We start from the raw sequence: 21,182 nt of genomic DNA on the forward strand, positions 1-21,182 counted from the left end.
ATCCTCTCAATGCAGTGGGAAAGTCGGTGGGTAATTGGGTCCAGATTGGAGATGTTTAAATATTCATGAGGCTGGCAGGGGACTGGGAGGGGGTGACTGTTTAGAATAGGGGTGGGGGCTGGGGAAATGATTAGTCATTGAAAGCTAGTGAACAATTCTGAGAAAGAGAAAGGGAAGAAAAAGACAGACGGGGGGCAAAGGGGGAGAAAAGAGGGGTAGAGAGGGAAGAGGAGAGAGCCCGAGAGAGGGAGAGGGAGCGAGAGCGAGCGAGCATGTGCGATGAGCAGTAGCTGTGGACCTTACAGTTGCTGCTAACTGCCCTGGTGTGTGTGAGGGAGAGAGAGAGAGAGGGAGGGAGGGAGAGGGAGAGCGCGCTAGCGCGAGAGAGCGAGTGAGCAAGCGAGCAGAAAAGAGGTGGAGAGGGGGGGAATAAGAAAGAGAGAGGAGGAAGGAGAGAAGGCAGGAAGAAGGCAAGGGACGATACAACCATGCTGTGCTGTATGAGAAGAACCAAACAGGTAGAGCTAAAGATTTTTACTTCTTGCTGTTGTGAAATTACCAGACGACAATATTTCCCTGTAAAGGCAGAAAAAAATTTTTTTTTTAACTGCTTCTGCTCTGCCCATGGTGCTCGCGTTTCCTTAGCATATGGTAACTGATGGTTGCATCCCAGCTTTTATTCCATTCTGTCTTTCATGCTCTGGTTGGGGAACGCTGCTACTAACTAGGGTGAGGTTAGGAAAAAAATATATGCCTGTTTGGCTAGAAATAAGATTTGGGGGGTTCTTAGTGAATGCTTAGCGTTTTAGCTGTCTGGTTTTGCGGGTGTGGGTACAGAAAGGGGTGTGGGGAAAAGATGTGGACTCTACCTACAAGATGGGGAGGCAATCCTTTAAATTCTTTGCAAAAAGCGGGGTCGAAGGAATCCTATTCAGTAATGAGTGTTGCTTGTTCTGTCGTACAATTTTCTCACATGTGCTGCGGAAGAAGCCTTATTTCGTACATGCATGAGCTTTAAATGGGCGCAGGTATTAATGGAAAAACATGTGAGGATTTATTTATTTATTTTTCAATGAATGAATGAAACTGTGATTTGGAAGATTTTTTTTTTTTTTTTTAAAGGAGATTCTAAAGACAACTGGGGCTGGGGGAGAAACTGGCCGTGTGGAGGGGGAGAATCCCCTTCCCAAGATCGTAGCCGATTGTGCACCAGCTGGTCGGAGGAGAGGGTGGACCACGCCCCTAGGAGCTTTGGGTTCCGATGGGACGGGAAAAACGAGCCGAGTATTACCTGTTGGAAATCAGGTCTTTTCCCTTCTCCCTACCCTTGCACCTTTCCGGGGATTGTCAGTGACCGGAGATGGGCTAACATTTTGGATAATAAGCATGGTGACTCATTTTCATCAGAAGAGGGACACATACAAGCTTACCGAGAATCCGCGTCCCTCTTTCCCTCCCCCACTACCCAGGTTTCTCTTCTATTTCAAATTGCTCACTTATTTCTTGAAAGACATTTTAGAAACTTGATTGGGCTGAGGGTGGGGAGGAATGACGAGTTCAGTATTCTGCAGCAACCGACAGTGCCCTGGCATTCTCCAAAGGAAGCTTTCAAACATTTATTGGAACATGTTTGAGTGATTTTGGCGAAGGTTAAAGAGAAAAATGGGTGTGAGATGTGGGTGAGTGTATGTGCGCGTGTGTGTGCATACTCGTGGGAGGGGAGGCAGGTCTTGGTCGAAAAAAGCCCTTTGCAGATTGATTGCCTTAGGGGTGGGGTGCAAAAGATAGGATTTGGGCATTATTCCTGTGCAGGTATTGGATATTGGGCAATTTGTAATACATTCGCTGAATCCGAAGGGGGTGGAGGGGAGCGCAGAAGAAACAGCCTGCCAGCTTTGCACATTTAGCCATCGCCCTGGAAGGAGGGGTGGGTGGTGATGAGATGAAAAAGGAGAGGAAGGGGAAGGGAAGCAGAAGCAGAGTACCAGAGCAGTGGATGGAAGGGATGGAGAGGCATGAGAAAAAAAAACAAGTTAAAACAAAAACAAACAAACAAACAAATAAATAAAATTTTCAAAGCAGCAGACACCCCAGGGTTTTGTGTGTGGTGTGTGTAGGGGGTGTTTGAAAAAAAGCATGTGGGTTTTACATGTACCACTTCCCTAAACTGCTGTAGGGTTCCAGAGATTGATGCTTCCACGGGCTTATTTCTCAAACCAGGACATTTTCTTTCCTTGTCTTCATCCATTCTAATCCATGAATGCAATGGATACAGGTGGCTGGGTTAAGCACACTGTCAAGGAAACGTTCTGAGGTTACCCCACTGGTGAGCCGAGGAAATAAAATTTAGGAAGGCGGAGCCCTAAGGAAGCCAATGCTATTCATTAAAAAAGGCTTAATTTGGGATAGAAAACTATGCCGGTTTACAACTTTTTGCCACCCCATATAGACACATATAAGTATACACACACCCCCTCCAACAAAAGAAACCAAGCATAATTTTAGAAAGGTAATTGAAGCTAAAAGAATTCCCTTCCCCAAAAGGGGGACAGCTACCTTCGCTTGGGTTCTATCTCACTAACAGCCCCAAGCGTTCACGGTGATGTGCAAAGTGATACAGCTGAAATTGTGTGCTTAGTGAGTTGTAGCAATTCACATGTGAATGTGCATAGCATTCGCATACTTCATGTACAACAGTCATGCATGTACTCTGCACAGATCCCACATGCCCGCATGTGGTTTAGCATAAATCATAGTCAAGAGAACTAAATGAAAGGTATGGAAATGATCATATTTGCCCATGCATTTGATACATGCGTACTTCTGTGTGAAATGGCCATGTGCCCTATTGAGTACTCCTGTGTCTCATTCACGTAAGTCAGGATTTAGGATAGCATTAAATCAGACAGAAGGAAATGGTGTGTTCAGGGCGTGGGCTCCACACTACACCGACTGGCATTTATATAGTGTGAGTACTTAAGTCTCACACAGGTTTCCTGCTTGTGGGTGAAATGATCCTCTGTCGTTCAGGGCAGAACCCGGTCGTGTTTATCCTTCTGCCATCTATTCATCATCCTAGTCCTTAGCAGGGAATAAAACAAGGGCAAAAACCTGCAAAGGTCTAAACTCTGCCACACCCATGAAATCCAGCAGAGACGTGGGAGGGGGCTGGAGGGACTGCACTTCCTTCCTCTTCCACTTGAGCGGCATAAAGAAGCAGTCTTGCTTGGATTTCTGAGTGGTAATACATGGCCAGTGGGTGAGAAGAAAGCGTTAATGATCTTTATTAGCCATTAATTACCACTATGAATTATTATAGCAGGAAGAAGAGAATGCAAGTGGGGTGGCGATGAGAACATGGTAAAAGAGTGGGCAAAGGGGAAATAAAATAAAAGAATCCCTGAGATTGTACTGGTTTCTGATTTTCAAATATCTTGGGGCTAACTTTAAATAGCTTAATTACCATGCGTATTGCAGATGATGAAAAACTTGCAAGATGTGATCTGTGTCCACAAAGCCAGAACACTGAGGTGTTTCCTTTGTTTAAAGATAAGGATTTTAAATTGTAATCCAAGTGTAAAGAATAGCAGTGCAAGCGAGGAGCCCCTTCATCCCCCACTTCTCAACCCCACCAACATCTGCTTTTTTCCTCATAAAACAAATAATTCTCATCTGAGAGAGTGTGATCTGTGGTTTGGAATTCCAGCCTCACTGCGCCGTTTCCCTTGCGGTGCTGGAAAGGTGTGGAAGGATGCCGCCTTGCTGCCCGGTGCAGATGATTCCTCCTAGTGATAAATCGGATTCCTCCTAAATCTCCCTGAGCCACACCCAGTGTCACCCAGGGACTAAGTTAATTAATTATATGGAGGCATTCTACTTAATATAATTGAAACTGTATTTTTTTTTTAAATGGTGATTTCTATGACACATTTCCAAATTTAAACAGAAGAAAAAAATCACTTAAGGGCTTTTTTTTTTTTTCCCTGCCAAATTATCTGGACTTGCAGAGAACCTTAGAAAATTCATGGTAAATCTAGAAATGAGTTCATATCTGGTGCTGTAATTCCTTCTAAACCATGCCAGGGTGCATACACAATGAGCCCAACTCCCTCTGGCTGTCAGTGTGCAACCCCCCTACCCCCCACCCCCAACACCCAGGCTGAGGCAAAGGGGATAAGAAAATGTAGGGTTAATTTTCTCTCTTGCTGAGTTGGCAAAACTACAGAAACCTCCTTTCATGTTTTAGACCAAAGGGCTGAGCTCCAGTTCACTGAGAGGGAGAGTAGCCTGGGTCTCCTTTGCCTCCACCATGGTGAAATTGTCAGTGATTGCCTGGGGTTGAGTAGTCCACATACTTGAGTTTTACCTGACCCCATAAAGAAGGCGGGGGTGTCTTCCAGTCAACAGGAGTGCATATAGATTAACCAAATGGCCCCCTATTTCTCATTGATAGAGTAAGACAAGTCTAAAATCATCCTCTGATATGAAAGGAACATTTCAGAGGATGTGCATATGCAGGTCATCTCCAGAGAAGATACAGCATCTAATTAGTTAATTAATTAATCTGTTAGCTATCACAGAGGCATTCCGGCACCCGAGCATATCTGTTATCAATCAAGAAAGTGACTGTGGGCAGCTCTGCCTTCAGAATTTCTGAAGTGCATTTGGATTGCCTCTGCACCACTGTATTGAAGTCTGCTTAACATTTTCTGAGGTGCTGGGAAGAGCACTGTGCTGAGAGTCCTCTTATTCATTCTGCGATCTTGAATGAATCACATAATACTGGGCTTCAGTTTCCTCCTATAAGATGAAGACTGAAAAACAAAACAAACAAACAAAACAACCAACCAAACAAAAACCCCACCTTGCTGACCCTAAAGGGCTTTGGTAGGGATCAAACAAAATTCATATGAAGACAAAAATCAATACAAATGTAAGAGAATTTTCTCTCCGAGTTGTGCGATGGGAGTCTCGGCTTGGGAGTACCTGTTTGTCAGGACAGGTGCGCGCCTCCTGTCCGTGAGCGGTTCCTTCTGCTCAGGGGTGTTTCCTTCTCCGTAGCACTTCTCCTTCACTTTTGCATTTACTTTAATGACGCTTCTGTTCTCATATTCTAAAAAAGACACCACCTCCAATGACTGGTTTCCATCTTACTTGATATCTGTTTGGCATTTTGTGTTGTGGTCCGTTCCTCTACCTGAAATTCTTTCCTTGGCTCCCAGGAGAGCTGCCTTGGGTCTCCTCCCTCTCAGATAAGCTTTTCTCAGTCTCCCTTGCTGACTTTTTCTCTCTCTTCCTCTCAAATATCAATTTTCTCTCGTTAATGATCTTGAGCCTCCTCTTTTCTCATTCGACACATTAATTCTAGGTGGTCTCCTCCATGTTGAAAGTTTTAACCACTAGGGTGATTCCCCAACCTGTAGACTAGGTATCTTTCCTTGGTGGCTGATCCATGGATATCACTAGGTCTAGGTACTTCAGAGACACTGACCTCCTTAGGTACAAAACCAGACTCAGTGTCTTTTGTGTGGTACCATTTAGTCTTCCTCCAATTCCAACCCTTATACTATAACACCACCTATCCAGCTTCCAAGCTCTAGGGACCTGGGAGTAATCTAAAGGAAGTCCTTGCTTTCCTTCCTCACACCTAGATACTAAACTTTTTCATTCTAGGTTAAAAAAAAAAAAAGCTTTTGAATCCATTCTCTGCTTTCAACTCCATCACAAATAACCTGGTTCCGACTTTTGTTACCTCTCATCTGGACCAAGGCAGTAGCTTCTTGCTTGGACTTCCTATCTCCACCTTGCTCTCCAATTCTCCTTGCACAGAACACTACACTTATCTTTACCTAATGCAAATCTGGTCGTATTATTTTCCTTGTTAACATCCACAGTAGTCCCCTGTTAACTATAAGCTAAAATACAAAGTTTTTGCCATCAATGACATGATCTAGTCTTACCTACTTTTCCAGTCCCATCTTCAAATACCTGCTCCTCCAACCTGATGATACCACATTTGTATTTCAGGCCTTGTTGCTTTTGCTCATACTGTATACTCTGCCCACATGACACTTCCCTCTCTGGCTGGAAAATTCCCATTCCTTCTGTCAGCATTAGCTCTTTGAAGCTGTTCTTTACCTCCCTAAGTTAAGTTCCACTTTCTTTGCGACCACGCTCTATTTTGTAGCATCACTATTAAATCAGTTGTTATACTACATATTTATATAGCCCTTTTTTGGGTAAACTAGTATCTCTACTGTGAGCTGCTTGGGTGGAATCTTAATTTTTTCTCTCCTTTCAGGCCTATCACAATGTTCGGCACATATGGTAACTGGCTTTATCCGTGGATAATATATTTCCTAAATAAATACACAGCCAGGTTGACAAACTTCCCATAAATTATGGAGTATCTAAATGCAGGCAACCACTAGTAGATTTTTGTTCAAACTATTGGCATCAAATTTTGAGATGAAGCTAATCGTCACTGATTCTTATTATTAACATATAAATATGACAATCATCAGTTTTTAATGAAAGCCCATTCATTCACAAAATGAGCCCATTTATATTGTGGTTCTCCAAACTACTGTAACTGGTGCTACCTGGAAACCTCCCGTCAGTGTCCTCCTCCCCCAGCAACCCGGCAAACTAGTTCACCCTCTGAGGTTAGCAGAGTTCCAGGTTAGACACATGGTTACAAGTCTTGGACTTCTGCTGCCCTTCCTTTAAGACTCCCACAGTGCTTACACGTGATGCTTTGCTCCACAACCCTTCCAAATAGAATTTAACTCAATCTCTTGGTACTTACTTGATTTACCTCACTGATACACAAACTTCCAAAAATACATGAAGTGTTGGCTTGTGCCTCAGGGTCTGTGCTCAAGAATCAATTTCACCTTCACTTGGGTTTCTTTCCTTCCCACTGAAGCATCCAATTACTATTCCACAAAGGGAAATCTCTCATAGAGGTAAAAGGAGGTTGAATGGTAAGTAGCCCCTCAAATGTCTGTTATATGAATGAGAATCAGATCAACTTTATCTTTCTTACATTTGAATGGACTGAAGGGACTTGGATTCTGAAATAGGCCTATTGTGGTTAATATAGGGCAAATTGCAACCACAGCTCTCCATGAAAATGCTCTTTGCCAGACTCTATGTGGTCTATTTTCTCTGACTGAGTTGGCGTGGCCTTGAGAAGAGCAGTAAGACAAAATGGTTTATAGCTTAAGTTTGTCTTCAACCACTAAAGTTGGGTAATGTTTTCTCATCTCCACACCTTTATTCCATATCTTGCTCATCGTTCTCAATCTCTTTCAATCTCTTTCTTTGAGTTTTTCTTTTTTTCCCTTCTCAGGTCCAGGGAGAGTTTTCTGATTATGCAAGACCAGCCTATGCTAGTGTTTGAGGCATGAGGCTATGAAAAGAGAACTTTAAAAAAAAAAGGGCTCCTTCCAACTTTCCAAAGAGGTGTTTTAGACAAAATTGATACTTTAAGCTATGTCTAGCACATAGTAGCTTCTCAATAAAAAATGTTCACTGAAGGAATAAAAGTAGGAAAGGAGAAGGGGCCCCTGGGTGGCTCAGCTGATTGAACTTCCGATGCTTGGTTTCAGCTCAGGTCATGATCACAGGGTCCTGAGACTGAGCCCAGGTTAGGGCTTCCCACTCATCAGGGAGTTTGCTTCTTTCTTTCTCCCTCTGCCCTTGCCCTTGCTCTTTTGTGCTCTCTCTCTTTCTCTCTCTCTCTCTCTAAAATAAAAAATTAAATAAAATCTTAAAAAAAAAAAAAGTAGGAAGGGAGAGATCATCATAATGGATAATGGGCCATTAGGGAAGATGCTTTGGAGCAGACTATTCCTGTGAGCTTATTCAAAGCTGGCTTTGTGTAAATGCATACTCAATTCGATTGGACCTCCTCACAAGATGGTTGTGGTCAAAGTTAGAATTCCCTTTCCTGTCTGCTGAGATCAGAGTGCCACACTTGCAGAGAGTTCTGGTTATAGTACGGGAGTGTGACCCTCCAGATTTCCTATCCTTAATTATTTACAGATCTTATTCTTTTAGATGTTCTTTGTTTAATGTCCTGTTTCATGTCTTTGTAGTGAGATAAACCCTTCCCCAGAGTTCTAGACCTGGCTCTGCCAATTGCTTGTCGTGTGACCTTGGGTAAGTAACTTAATCTTTCTGAGCCTCAGTTTATCCATCCATAAAAAGAACACTCCATATTTTGACTTGCCTTTTACTAGGTTGGTGTAAGTTTCAAATAAAGTGAAAAAAAAAAAAGTGTTTTGCAAACAATGTGTTTCTCAAGTGTAAGATATTATTGACTGAGGAATTCCACATACTGAAACCCAAAGTGTTCATGGTTCTATGTAAAGAAGTACCCTTGCTTTCTGTATAAAATACACATATTTATGTGTATTTTATATATATATTCACATTCCCACCTCTCCTTATTCTCTACAGAATAAATAGTAACTAAGCTAATGGATGGGAGCACGGTATAGCTTTATCATTTCCTTGAAAGACTTTAGTGGCAGAATTTAAATAAGCCAATGTTCAAACTGTCACTCAACTCCAAGGGTCAGCTCAAATACATTTAGAAATCTCTACTATTTTTCTTTTTATCTTTTTCTGTTTAAACCTTTCCTTCCATTTAGATTTCTTCTCTTCTGCATTAGCTGAACTGGCTGCTTCTCCCCCATCCCCATCCCCACCCCCACCTCACTTCTAAACCAGGTTCTCAGCACTCAGATTACCAGGCATGCTGTGCTCACATTCATCACATGAGGGCCCAGTCAGGCAGAAGAATAGGAATGTGGGGCCGGTTGGAGCGACGGACAATGGGGATGAACCCTGATTGGTGGAAAGCAGCATTCAAAGATTATCACCTGAGCATCATTTTGATACAATTTAAAGGTTCCTCGATGCATCAGGAGTTAACCTTGATCAGAAGAAGCGATATGCTATCCTGAACCTTTTCCAACCCAACTCTAATGCCATACATAATCTTCTAAACTCTCAGGATCTCTACAAAGGACATTTCAGTTCTCCTGTGTCCCTGATTGATAGACATAAACTACCAATTTAATAAAAACAAATTTATCAAAGTCTCATATAGACAGTAGAATTTTGCAACCTAAATAATTTAATTTTTAATATATGGATAATATTTGAAAATATTTTAAAGAGTAGTAACTGGATCAAACTTGTCCAGGAGATTCTGTTTATCCTAGAAGTAAAAGTCTAACATAGGGAAATTAATATCATGTTTCTTTTGGAAAATCTTTCATATGTCAGGCTTATATAGAATTTAATAGAAAGGCATATTAACTAGAAATTTCAAAATAAGCTGGTGTCCAGAGAAAACAATCATATATATTTTTTAAAGATTTTGTTTATTTATTTGAGAGAGAGAGACAATGAGAGAGAGCATGAGCAAGGAGAAGGTCAGAGGAAGAAGCAGACTCCCCATGGAGCTGGGAGCCTGATGCCGGACTCCATCCCGGGTCTTTGGGATCATGACCTGAGCCAAAGGCAGTCGTCCAACCAACTGAGCCACCCAGGTGTCCCCACAATCATATATTTGATTATGTTTAGAGTTTATTAAGGGTCAGTATCACTCCTTAATCCCTTACTCTCACCACTTCTCTCTCTCTGTCTCTGTCTCTCAGTCTGTCTTTCTGTTTCTCTTTTTCTCTCTCTCTACACACACACACACACACACACACACACACACACACACACACTTCTATTATTTATGTGTATTTTGATGAGGTATAAGTAATGGAAACCAACTTTAAATCTATAAAAGGAACCTCTCAAAGGGAAACTAGATATCACACAAAATTAAGAAGTTGAATAGCCAAGCTTATAGAAACCAGAGTCAAAGCGGGAACCTCAAGAGAGGAATTCATAGACTCTATTTCTGGAGACCTGAATTTAAAAGACTCAGTTACTAATAACCTTAGCTTTTGTATCTCACAATTCAAAATTCTAAGTGACAGATAAATATATGTGTGTGAGTGAGTGTGTGTGTGTGTGTGTGTGATCTGTTCGTATTCAAAGAGAGAGAGGATGCAGAGAAAGAACTAGAATGAATGAATCTGATTGGTTCTTCTTGGATCAGCTAATTACCAATAGACCAATGATCTCTGATGGGCAGAAGGGCCAAGTCACACTCCAGACACAATTTCTGGATGCCCACACTTGTGAATTTAGTAAGAGAGTAAATTGGCTGAGAAGGAGTCTCCTATATATATAGTCTCCTATATATATTATATATATATAATAGGGTAGCTAACCAGATCAGGAGGCACTTACCTCAGATGTGGTGGACACTAATTTTTCCCATTGGTTGCTTTTAATTTTTCCTGTATTGCGTATTCCTATTATTGGTAGGGTTATCACCCTGATGATTCAAAAAGGAAGCAGTCATCACACAGACAACTGATCCCATAAAAAAGAAAGGTTAGGACAAATCTTCACAGCTGGAATTGATAAGCGCTGGGTTTTCAAGGTCTTCTTGGAACTGAACTCTGGCAGGTACTATCTAAGAGGAATACTAGTTACAATGTAATCTTGCTAATTTCATATAGGGTAGCTTTGCTCTAGTTTTTATTTTTTAGTTTTTGGGATCCATTTCTGCAAAAGGATGGGCAATAATGGGTGTAAAACATCTCCCTTGGATTTATATCAGAGAAATGCTACCCCTTGATATTAGTCATCTCATTTTGAATGTCCTTGAATTAATTCCAGCAATAATCATCATATTTATCTATTTTTAGCAAATTGGCACTTTCTAAAATATTGAGCTGTTGTCTCCATATGCACCAGTTTGCTCTAAATGTAGAATTTTGGTAATTAGCCTTACATCCATTATTTATAATCTCAGTTCCAATAACTATTCAGAAAATGTTATTTTTAAATGAGAATTTGAAAGACCCTTAGATCGTTCCATTAATGACCATATAAAAGAACTAGATGAGGAAAATAAAAAATAAATTAATTAAATGATCTCCAAAGGTTAAGCAAAAATGGGCTACTTCAGAATCTAAATCTAAATGGATTCAGAACCCAGTAGCACAACTGGTCTAGGAACTGGCCTAGAGTAGGAGCTGTTAGAATGCAAATTCTCTTCTCAGTCTTTGTTTTGGTTCAGAAACCAACTTACCTGCTTGAGGTATAAGATGAGAAGTAAAATCTAATTACCAAACCAGGTTCCTAACAGCTATTCCAAAGATGCCTTCCACAGTTCCATCGAAACTCCAGTAGAGGCAATTGTCTCCATTATTTACCTCCCCACCCCGCCAATCAAAACAGGATTTCTTTAAAAAGAAAATTCTCAATTTCTAATAATCAACTTGCAGTTAAATTTCTAGGTACATGTCCTATTGAGGGCTGCACGATTTGGCTATCCAGACACTCACATGTAGGGTTCTAGTGGAGGAAGGGTAATAGGCATTGGGTATGATTTGGTGGACAATGCATGGAAGGTCCTTTCTCTTTAATAAAATCACTTTTAACAAGGTGTAATTTTATTTGAGAAATGTAAAGTAATTGTGAGACTTTATAAGTGACCCATCATCAACTTCCCCATTTCGTCTTTACCCAGGCATTTGGAGAATTTTTTCTTCCAAAGTTTTATTGGATTGTTTCTAAAAACTTCTGAGATTTTCAAAAGGAAGGAGAGCATGATATCATCTCATTAAAAAAAAAAAAAAGTCGCATTTTCTTTGGTCGGATCCAACGTGGGGGTTTGGTTTGTTCAAAGGTATTTTGTTCTGAAGAGTACCTTTTGCGATCTTCCCTTCACCTTGCCTTTCAAGGACTTGTTTACTCAGATCACTTGGGAAAGCTACTCTGGAGAAATCAGGTTGGTATTTAGTATTCATTTGAATAAGTCTTTCATGCTAATATAAATTCAGTGTTCCTCATGGCTTTGATTGCCTTTGATTGAAAGACACTGGGGTGATAGCTTTTGATAACTCAGCCAGATTTGTGCTCTATACTGAGAGCTGTATAGAAAACACGAAGACTTAGTTTCTTGCATATTCTTTCTTCCATCTTGAAGTTCATGCCTTACACCTCTGGGGTGAAACCAGGATAGAGGAGGAAATGAAGATTACTATAATTGAAAAGGGAGGAGGAACTATAAAACAGAACTACTCAGTTTGGAACTGGGCCATAACACTTTAGTAAAAACTGTCATGGGAACTTTAATGACCACAGATGGCTCCGACTTCAGATGGCTTCTGAACTTCAGCTGGAAGATGCAATAAGCCCACAGTAAGACCAAGAACATGTGTCTTCAGGAAAGAATCTAGGAAGTTTGGGCATTAGTATACTTAAGTATGTTCAAGCACATTAAGGACCAAATTCAGGTTTATCCTCACTTATGTGGGAAGAAACTACTGATTCTTTTCTCCTACTTTTTTTTTTTTTTTTTAAGATTTAATTTATTTGAGAGAGAGCGAGCAAGAGAGAGCCAGACCATGTGCAGGGGTAGGAGCAGAAGGAGAGGGAGAAGCAGGGTCTCCGCTAAGCAGGGAGCCCGACACTGGGCTTGATCCCCGGACCCTGGGATCATGACCTGAGCCCAAGGCAGATGCTTAACAACTGAGCCACCCAGGCACCCAAAACTTGATTCTTGACTTACAAATGCCAATTTTGTCATCAGAGGTATTGTCCTATTTTATGCAAGACTATATATTTCAATACTTATGGGTTTTTCTGCAAGCCTCTCCAATTCTATGTTATCATTAGTAACATTGGAAACTGGCTCATGAACAAACTGAAACTTATTAAATATATTTTATCAATATTGTTCGACGGAACTTTGGGTATATTGTAAAAATCCATCCATAAAGAACCAAAGTATAAGAACCATAGGAAAACCAATAGAAAATTTAATTTTCTTTTAATCAAGATTTTTAGATACTAGAAATTTTTTTTTCTTTTTATTCTTTTTTAGTGCCTCAGAAATTCTCATGTTAAATTAATCATCTTCACCCTAGATTAGAGCTCTGACCCCTCTACTCTTGATAATGTCTTTGAGAGATAACAGCACATTCCCAGTTTCCCAGCTCATAACCTGGGAATAACTGATTAATCTTCCTTCCCTCACAAAAGCCAAAATATCAGCTACCAAATTCTACTTGCGGGATCTTTCACATCTGTCCTTTCCTTCTTCTGCCAGCCTTTTTCAGCCAGCAATCTAAAAGACAACCAAGATCTAAGGCCCATGATTATGCATAATGAATTAACCTCTTTCCTATGCATCTAGACAGGTACTAGAAATACAACATCCTTGTGAGAATGGAGAAGATCATGACTCAAGGCATTTATTTATGTTTTGTGGTTCACATGAGAAGCCTCAGGTGAGAAAGGCTGGAGAGTCACCAAAATTCCTTGCTTTTGGCATTGACTTTGCACACTACCTTTGGTTAATCTTATATTTCACTCCCCTTTTTTTCCAAAATGTCAACGGTGTATTTTTTTGTTTACAGAGTCAATTCCAATTTATTTATTTATGATCGTTTTTAAGGGCTACTCAGAATCCGGAACCAGTCTCCTATTCTTGCCTTACCTTCTACTCCTTCTGCCATTGATTAGGCTTGTGGATTTAAACAAATTTAATCGTTCTCGATTGTCATCTCCTTTAATACAAAACAAGAATATAAGATTAAGTTGTGTCTAAGGCCTTCCAGCTTACAAAATAACACGTTCTGTAGCTAAGCTGATCCCCTGCTTTGGTATCCTGTTCCAGCCTGACTTAATATGACTTTAAGTATTCATTCGCCTATACTTTTGTTCACTGTCATTCCCACTACTTGCTAAGATCCCTTTCTGCCTACTTCAGTCCCACTGAATCTGAGTCCTGAACCAAGAGTTATCTCATTTTGATGGCCTTTCTGACTACCACAGTTCTCTGTGACTTCTTCCCCTCTTAGATCTTCAGTAGCATATACCACCTGTCTTCCACATTAAACAGAGCTTCACTGAATTGGCCATGTGCATTTATATGTACCTGATTTCTCCCAACTAGTTACAAACTCTTTGAAGGTAAGTTATCAAATTCAGTGTCTAGTTCAAGAAACACATACCGATTGACATCTTGATATCTCCTCTTCCATAGCTCTGCATTAGACTCTGAGGCAGTATAAAATACGAACAGAAGTCTCAGTAAACTCTGGGAAAGACAAGTGGAGCTATCTGATCTTGCTGGGACATCTGAAACCATGAAACATGTCTTCTCTCTTGAATATCTTTACTTTCTTGGCTTCCATAATGCCTGTTTTAGCTGATTTTTCCTCTCTTGCACCTTTGGTTGCATATTCTTTATCTCCCCGCCCCCCTTGGCTCCTCTTTCTCTACTAACTGAAAAGTTGATGTTACCCAGGCTTTTGTCCTTATTCCTGCATGTTCTTTCTCAGCAGAAGCTCCATGAGTAATCTAATTCCTACCCACAACACCTGCATGGACTTGTGGGTCTCAAATTCTCTAGGCTTTTCAATCAAACCTACCTAATGGGGTCTAGAGCTTTATATCTAATTGGCCCATAGAAATCTTTTCCTTACAGTCAACAGGATCCCCAATTTCAACAAACCTTAAAGATCAGTCATCATTTCTTGTCCCCAAATCTCTTCTTTCTTATCCAGTCATTTAAATGGAAACAGAATCCTAATTCATTTCTCCCATCTCTCTTTTATCATTAGATGCCACTATTTTTTCCAGTTTTTATAAGTAAAAAGCCCCTTTCATTCTTCCTTTCCCTCACTCTCTACCTCAAAAATATGCCTTGGCTCTGTCCACTTTTCTCCATTTCCTCTGTCATTGCTAACCCATTCATCTCTCATGGAGACAAATGCAATAGCTTTGGGATCCTGGTGGCTTAGTTGGTTGGGCATCTGCCTTCAGCTTGGGTCATGATCCTGGGATCCTGGGATTGAGTTCTGTATCTGGATCCCTGCTCAGCAGGGAGTTTGCTTCTCCCTCTGCTCCTCCCCCCAACTCAGGTTCTCTCTTTCTCTCTTGCAAAATAAGTAAATAAAATCTTTAAAACAAACAAGCAACAAACTCAAATGCAATAGCTTTCCCTTCTAATCTCTTTCCTTTTAACCTCAGTCCCTTACAATTGTTCTCTCCTCAGTAGCTAGAGTGGTCCTTTATAAAGAGTCTATCAGATCATGTGACTCACTTAAAAACTTTGATAGCTTTTAAAGTTTTGGTTTTTTTGTTTTTTTATTTGACAGAGATCACAAGTAGGCAGAGAGGCAGGCAGAGAGAGAGGAGGAAGCAGGCTTTTAGACTGCCTAGGTGGCTTAGTCGGTTAAGTGTCTGACTCTTGATTTTTTCTCAGGTCATGATCTCAAGGTTTTGAGATCAAGCCCTCATTGGCTCCATGCTGGGTGTGGAGCCTGCTTAAGATATCCTCTCTTTAGGGCACCTGGATGGCTCAGTCAGTTAAGTGGCTGCCTTCCACTTAGGTCCTGATCCCAAGGTCCTGGGATGGAGCCCTCAGGCTCTTTGCTCAGTGGGGAGCCTGCCTCTTCCCCTGCATGCTGCTCCCCCTACTTGTGCTTGTTCTCTCCCTTCCCTTTCTTTCTGTGTTGAATAAATAAATAAAATCATTAAAAAAAAAAAGATTTCCTCTCCCTCTGCCCTGACCTTCCATATACTCTCTCTCTCCAAAAACAATGAAAACCAATAAAAAAACAAACAAACCAACCAAAAAACAACCATTTTAAAATTTTTTTTAATTTATTTTTTTTTAAGATTTTATTTATTTATCTGACAGAGAGAGATCACATGCAGACAGAGAGGCAGGCAGAGAGAGAGGAGGAAGCAGGCTCTCCGCGGAGCAGAGATCCCGATGCGGGGCTCGATCTCAGGACCCTGAGATCATGACCTGAGTGGAAGGCAGTGGCTTAACTCACTGAGCCACCCAGGTGCCCCCAACCATTTTTTTTTTTAAAGATTTCATTTATTTATTTGACAGAGAGGGAGATAATAAGTAGGCAGAGAGGCAGGCAGAGAGAGAGGGGGAAGCAGGCTCCCCACCAAGTAGAGAGCCTGATGCGGGGCTCGATCCGAAGACCCTAAGATCATGACCTGAGCTGAAGGCAGAGGCTTAACCCCTGAGCCATCCAGGCACCCCAAAACAACCATTTTTGATAGCTTCCCATTCCACTTAGAATCAAAACCAAACTCACTATCACCAAGGCTTATAACATATATTCTTGGTCTACTAGACTTTTCGTTTTTAAAACTCATCACACAACATTAATTTTTCAAGGCTTTTGCATGGATTACTCCCTCTACCAGGAATGTTCCTTCTCTGGCCTTTCCTTGAGAGGTCTTCTGTGACAAATATATCTGAGTGGTATCCAGGAAGTCAACTTTCTAGCAGATCACCTCACTTCTTTTATTTTCTTTTAGGATTGCCCTCAATCTGATATAAACAAACAAACAAAAAAACACGTTAAATTTCTGGTCCCTGCATATCTCTTTGAACTTCAAAATCTACCACTCTTCACATCTACATTCTATTTCAATTGTATAATTTCATGGATTAAGGCCATATTGTTTCATCTTTTCCTTCTTTCTAAACACTGTTCCTTTTGCCTGTAATGTCTTCCTTTCTCTTTTTATATAACACACTTCTAATTTATTTCTGTAACGTGGCTGGAGTGGTTTTCTTCTTTGTGGAGACTCTCTCATCCTCTGGGCAGATATGATGATCCTCACCTTTCTGCCATATTGTGTTAGTATACATTTCTGCTACAACTTTCAACAGACTTTATTATTAATATTCATTTACATGAATGTGTATCCCTTTTACTATACCAGTAACTCCTTTAAGGTAGTAATCATTTTTTATTTATTGCCTATGTGTAGATAGCCCTAGTTCAATGCTTTGCACATATTAGACTCCCATTGAATAAAAGTTGAGTAAATGGAGCCTATGCAAAGGGACAAATATCAGTGTCTAGTGAGTAGTATGTGATGGCAAAATTTGGTTAGATCTAAGGCAAAAGTCTCCCAGTTCCCACTGATCAATCATGGAACCTGCTCACTCTGGCATGGTTTATAATTGGGCACCTAATAGATATCTCACAGAACTAATACCACACAGACTTGGATTTCACCCAAGTAGTGCCAGCTGGTTGCTTCAGCAAATAACAGGCACCATTTTGTAGAGAGATACTTCAACATTGACAGGAAGATAGCCATACTTGACGCTATGAACTTCTTATGATCTGGGCTAAGGTTGAGATAGCCATTTAAAATACATTGCTATAGTCTTTTTCACCCATTAATCTGCCTCCTAAGCCTAGTGCTAAATATCAGCCCTTTCCTGATGCCTAAAACTGGTGTCTTCTGGTATTGCTCCCACAGGAATCTTGGTGAGTTTTCATATCTTCATCTTTGTTAATGATCTGACCTAAATATCTATATACACACGTACACACTGTCCCTCTCTTTTCATTCTTTTAAATTCCTAGTTAGAAAAAAATATGCATGTTTAATTTTTTTTTTCTGGTCCCTATATATGCACTATGGAAGCATTCATCTGTCTGATGTTGTTGTATTTATCCCCCAAACTGGTAAACAAATGGAAAGATACTAGTCCATTTTCCTACAGGGGAAGGAAGAAACAAATGGCCAGGTAATCATTGAGTTATCAACATCTAACTTATGTCTCTCACACACAAAACTATTCTTCTGGGGAATGGAGCTGAACAGGAATGGGCTCTCTCTTGGGATTCTGGAGAGCGAGAAATGTTCTTCAGTTTAGTCTGTCTCCTTTTTAAGAATACTTATGAGAATCAAGAAGGGAGAAGAATGATCCATGCAGGGATCCACGGTTACTAGGGAAGGGGGGTCCTTTTAAACCAAAGGTCACTTTAAAGGGGGCAAAGGGGCCCCTTTAAACCAAAGCTAAATAATATAGAGATTAAACAGACTTCTTTGGTCTGGAAAACTTCAACACTTTTTCAAATTTATTTCTTCATGAAATGATATTCTAGGTTTTAAGCTGCTAACTTGCAAAACAAACTTTGGAAACACATCTCATTTATAGGTTGGGGTAATTGCTCACTCTAAAGTCATTTGGGAAGGACCAAAAGAATATAATTTGCCTGCATAGGGAATGGGTGAACATAAGGAAGGCAAGATGAAACAGACTTCAGCTGAAAAAAAAATGAGTCACTTTTCTCAGTTGTACATTTTATTATTTTCGTGATTATGTGGGAGGAGAAGATGCTTGAGTAGTTTGGGTTGCTGAGTGAGTAGAAAAGAGAAGCAAGTATTCAACTTCGAAGAGTTTGGTTTGGTGGGATATGGTGGATCTTTGAGAGACCTACCACACGTAGGTAGAGCCACTTTGAACCATTTCTAGAAGGGGATTCATTTTCCATCCCACTAATCTAGCCATATATTTTTTGTTTCTGCTTTCCACAGAATTTTGCATAGACTTTTCTCTCAACAGAGCCCTTAATAGGGTGGAAAACCATTTTCCCATCAAGGCTCTGAGCTTCTCAGTTGATGTATACCCAGAGACACTGCATTGTCAGGCCACTATAGATTTTAAGTTGCCAATAATTTTTTTTTTTTAAAGACAGAGACAGAACAAGAGAGGGAACACAAGCAGAGGTGTGGAGAAGCAAACTTCCCACTGAGCAGGGAGCCAGATGTGGGACTTGAATCCAGGACTCTGGGATCATGACCTGAGCTGAAAGCAGATGCTTAATGACTGAGACATCCAGGCGCCCCATTGCCAATAATTTTATTATACTCCAGGAATAGCCAGTGAATCTGGGTTGTTCTGATTAAACCAAATTTCAGCCACACTGGAGATAAGAGAGTTTCTGGATTCCAGTGGAAGGTCTACAATTTGACCTATAGACTTTGTACCTCTGTTGGTACCAGAAGACTAGAGGATATAATGGGGAACCCTTCAAGGCACTCTGTATATACAAGTTTTATTACCACCTACAATTAAGTGGTGCTATTTTCTCCACCTAAAGTATTTTCTTTTCCTCCATTCTGCCAAACCATGTTCTGCCTCCAAATATTCTGTTGCAATATCACCTTTATAAAATCATTTCAGACATTTCCTCATTCCCCATCTGCTTCCATACTGCAATCACTATAGTAACCTCCCTAGTAATTCCTCCTCCTCCATATTGTTTGTGTATATGAGTATATGTTGCATAAATAAAATGCACACATATACATAGTCAGAGAAAGAGAGAGAGCATTTTATACACTTTATTTATTTATTTGTGTGTTGTCCTTTGCTGTTTCCCTAGACACTACTTCAGTGTTGTTCTGAGTTCTCTTTTAGATTTCACGAGGCACTGTACAATATTTGCACATTCTGGGTCTGCAGTTTACCCTACTCTCTTTTTATTTATCTCCCAGGGAAGTTTCATTATATGTCTGATGGTGATGGTTATCATTGACTAGTAGAACAAAAGGGATTTTTACAGTTTATGTAGTTGTTTATTTAATTTCTCTTTAGCCACAGAAACTTTTTGTCCCAGATATTTATAAGAATCTCAAATACGTAAAACAGATAAAGATGCCGATGGTGGCTAAACAGAGTTTGGTGGCTCAGAGATCTGCCTGGTCAGCACCCCTCTCCTTCCTCTGAGATCTCTCTGAGAAAGCCTAAGGAACAGAGTTTTGGAAACACTGATCTACATCCAGTCCTTCAGGGTGCAGATGTTGGAAGCTGTGTGATCGAGGTCATTCAGCACAGGAAGGGCTGAACAGAAATTCCTTCCTATATCAGTACTACTTCTTTCAGAGGATGAAAGAGGATCATGCTCTCAATTTCTACATGTACAAATTCCTAAATATTCCAAATTTGTGTTGTGAGCATTTATGTGGCTCATCAATAGACAGGATTCTTCTATAAATGAAGACGAAGTTATTTTTCTTTTGTCCACTTTTTGACTCATTCATCTTATTTTTCAATTAGTCTTCTTTATCAGGATGAATTTTGGGGGATAATATTTTCCTCAAATATTATATGGATGTCATTCATTCATTCAGCAGACATTTATGAATCATGTACTAAGCTAGAAACTATGTGAGATGCTAAAAATAAAGAAGTAATTTTTTTTTAAAGATTTTATTTATTTATTTGACAGAGAGAGATCACAAGTAGGCAGAGAGGCAGGCAGAGAGAGAGAGAGGAGGAAGCAGGCTCCCTGCTGAGCAGAGAGCCCGATGTGGGACTCGATCCCAGGACCCTGAGATCATGACCTGAGCCGAAGGCAGCGGCTTAAGCCACTGAGCCACACAGGCGCCCCAAGAAGTAATTTTTTAAAAAAGGAACACTCTTTACCCTCAAGTGTATTTGATAGACCTATGTGTATCTCTTTTAAAGTCTGTGTTCTAGAAAGTGCTCCTAAATAATTTTAAAAATTTCAGTTGTATTTTCCCATTGCTCAGGGAAGCTTCCCATTATAGGAATAAACTAGTGCTTCTTCTCATTAGATATGAGTACCCAACTTGCCTTGGAGGCCTGGAAGGTGAGTTTTATGAGTAAGAGAACATTCACAAGTTTTAATGCTTAAGTTACAGAACTCTAAAGTGTTTTTAAGGATTATGTGTGTTAATTCATATAAATACTGAAAACTACACCTGGCATATATAAGCACTTAATGTCAACTACTTCTCATTATAGTTGATTTTGTTGATGATGGTGTTGTATCTGTATCAAATAAATCCTATGTCTCAGAATCTTTTGGTAGGAATGCATCAAGGGCCAGTTTCTGGAATTTGGGGTGCGTGTGTGTATGTGTGTGTGTACATCTATGCATGTCTGAGGTTTAATGAACATCCATTGGTTAACTGAAACATGAGTTATTAATGTCACTGATTTAGATTTTGTACACTCTGCACTCTCAGTGCTCTTTAAGGCTAATTAATATATATTGGTTCTTAGAGTCTAGAACTCAGGGATAAAATTAGCCTATCTTACAGACATGGCCAATAAAATAGGAATAGAAATTTGAGCCTGCCTCAGACTTCGGCAACTGGAAAGAGAGCATTTCAAGATCACTCAGACACTTCGAATCTTTAAGGAAAAATGGAAACATGCAGTGACAATTCTAAATTATCCTCAGTGGTGTGGGCATCCAGGATCTGGTGGCTCTGGTGCCCAT

General features: G+C 40.3%; 1 protein-coding gene across 1 annotated transcript in view; it reads left to right on the forward strand.

Annotated features, from left to right (window-relative positions):
* The first annotated feature begins 348 nt into the window (after positions 1-348).
* Positions 349-21,182, forward strand: part of GAP43 (growth associated protein 43) — a 96,726-nt gene continuing 75,892 nt past the window's right edge. Inside the window, exon 1 of the mRNA XM_082744867.1 lies at positions 349-518. Within this exon, the coding sequence (XP_082600993.1) occupies positions 489-518 (30 nt within the window). The 5' untranslated portion in view covers positions 349-488. The remainder of the gene's footprint in view (positions 519-21,182) is intronic.

Source organism: Mustela nivalis (genome assembly GCF_964662115.1).
Source record: "Mustela nivalis genome assembly, chromosome: 1".
In the NCBI taxonomy this organism is placed as follows: domain Eukaryota; kingdom Metazoa; phylum Chordata; class Mammalia; order Carnivora; family Mustelidae; genus Mustela; species Mustela nivalis.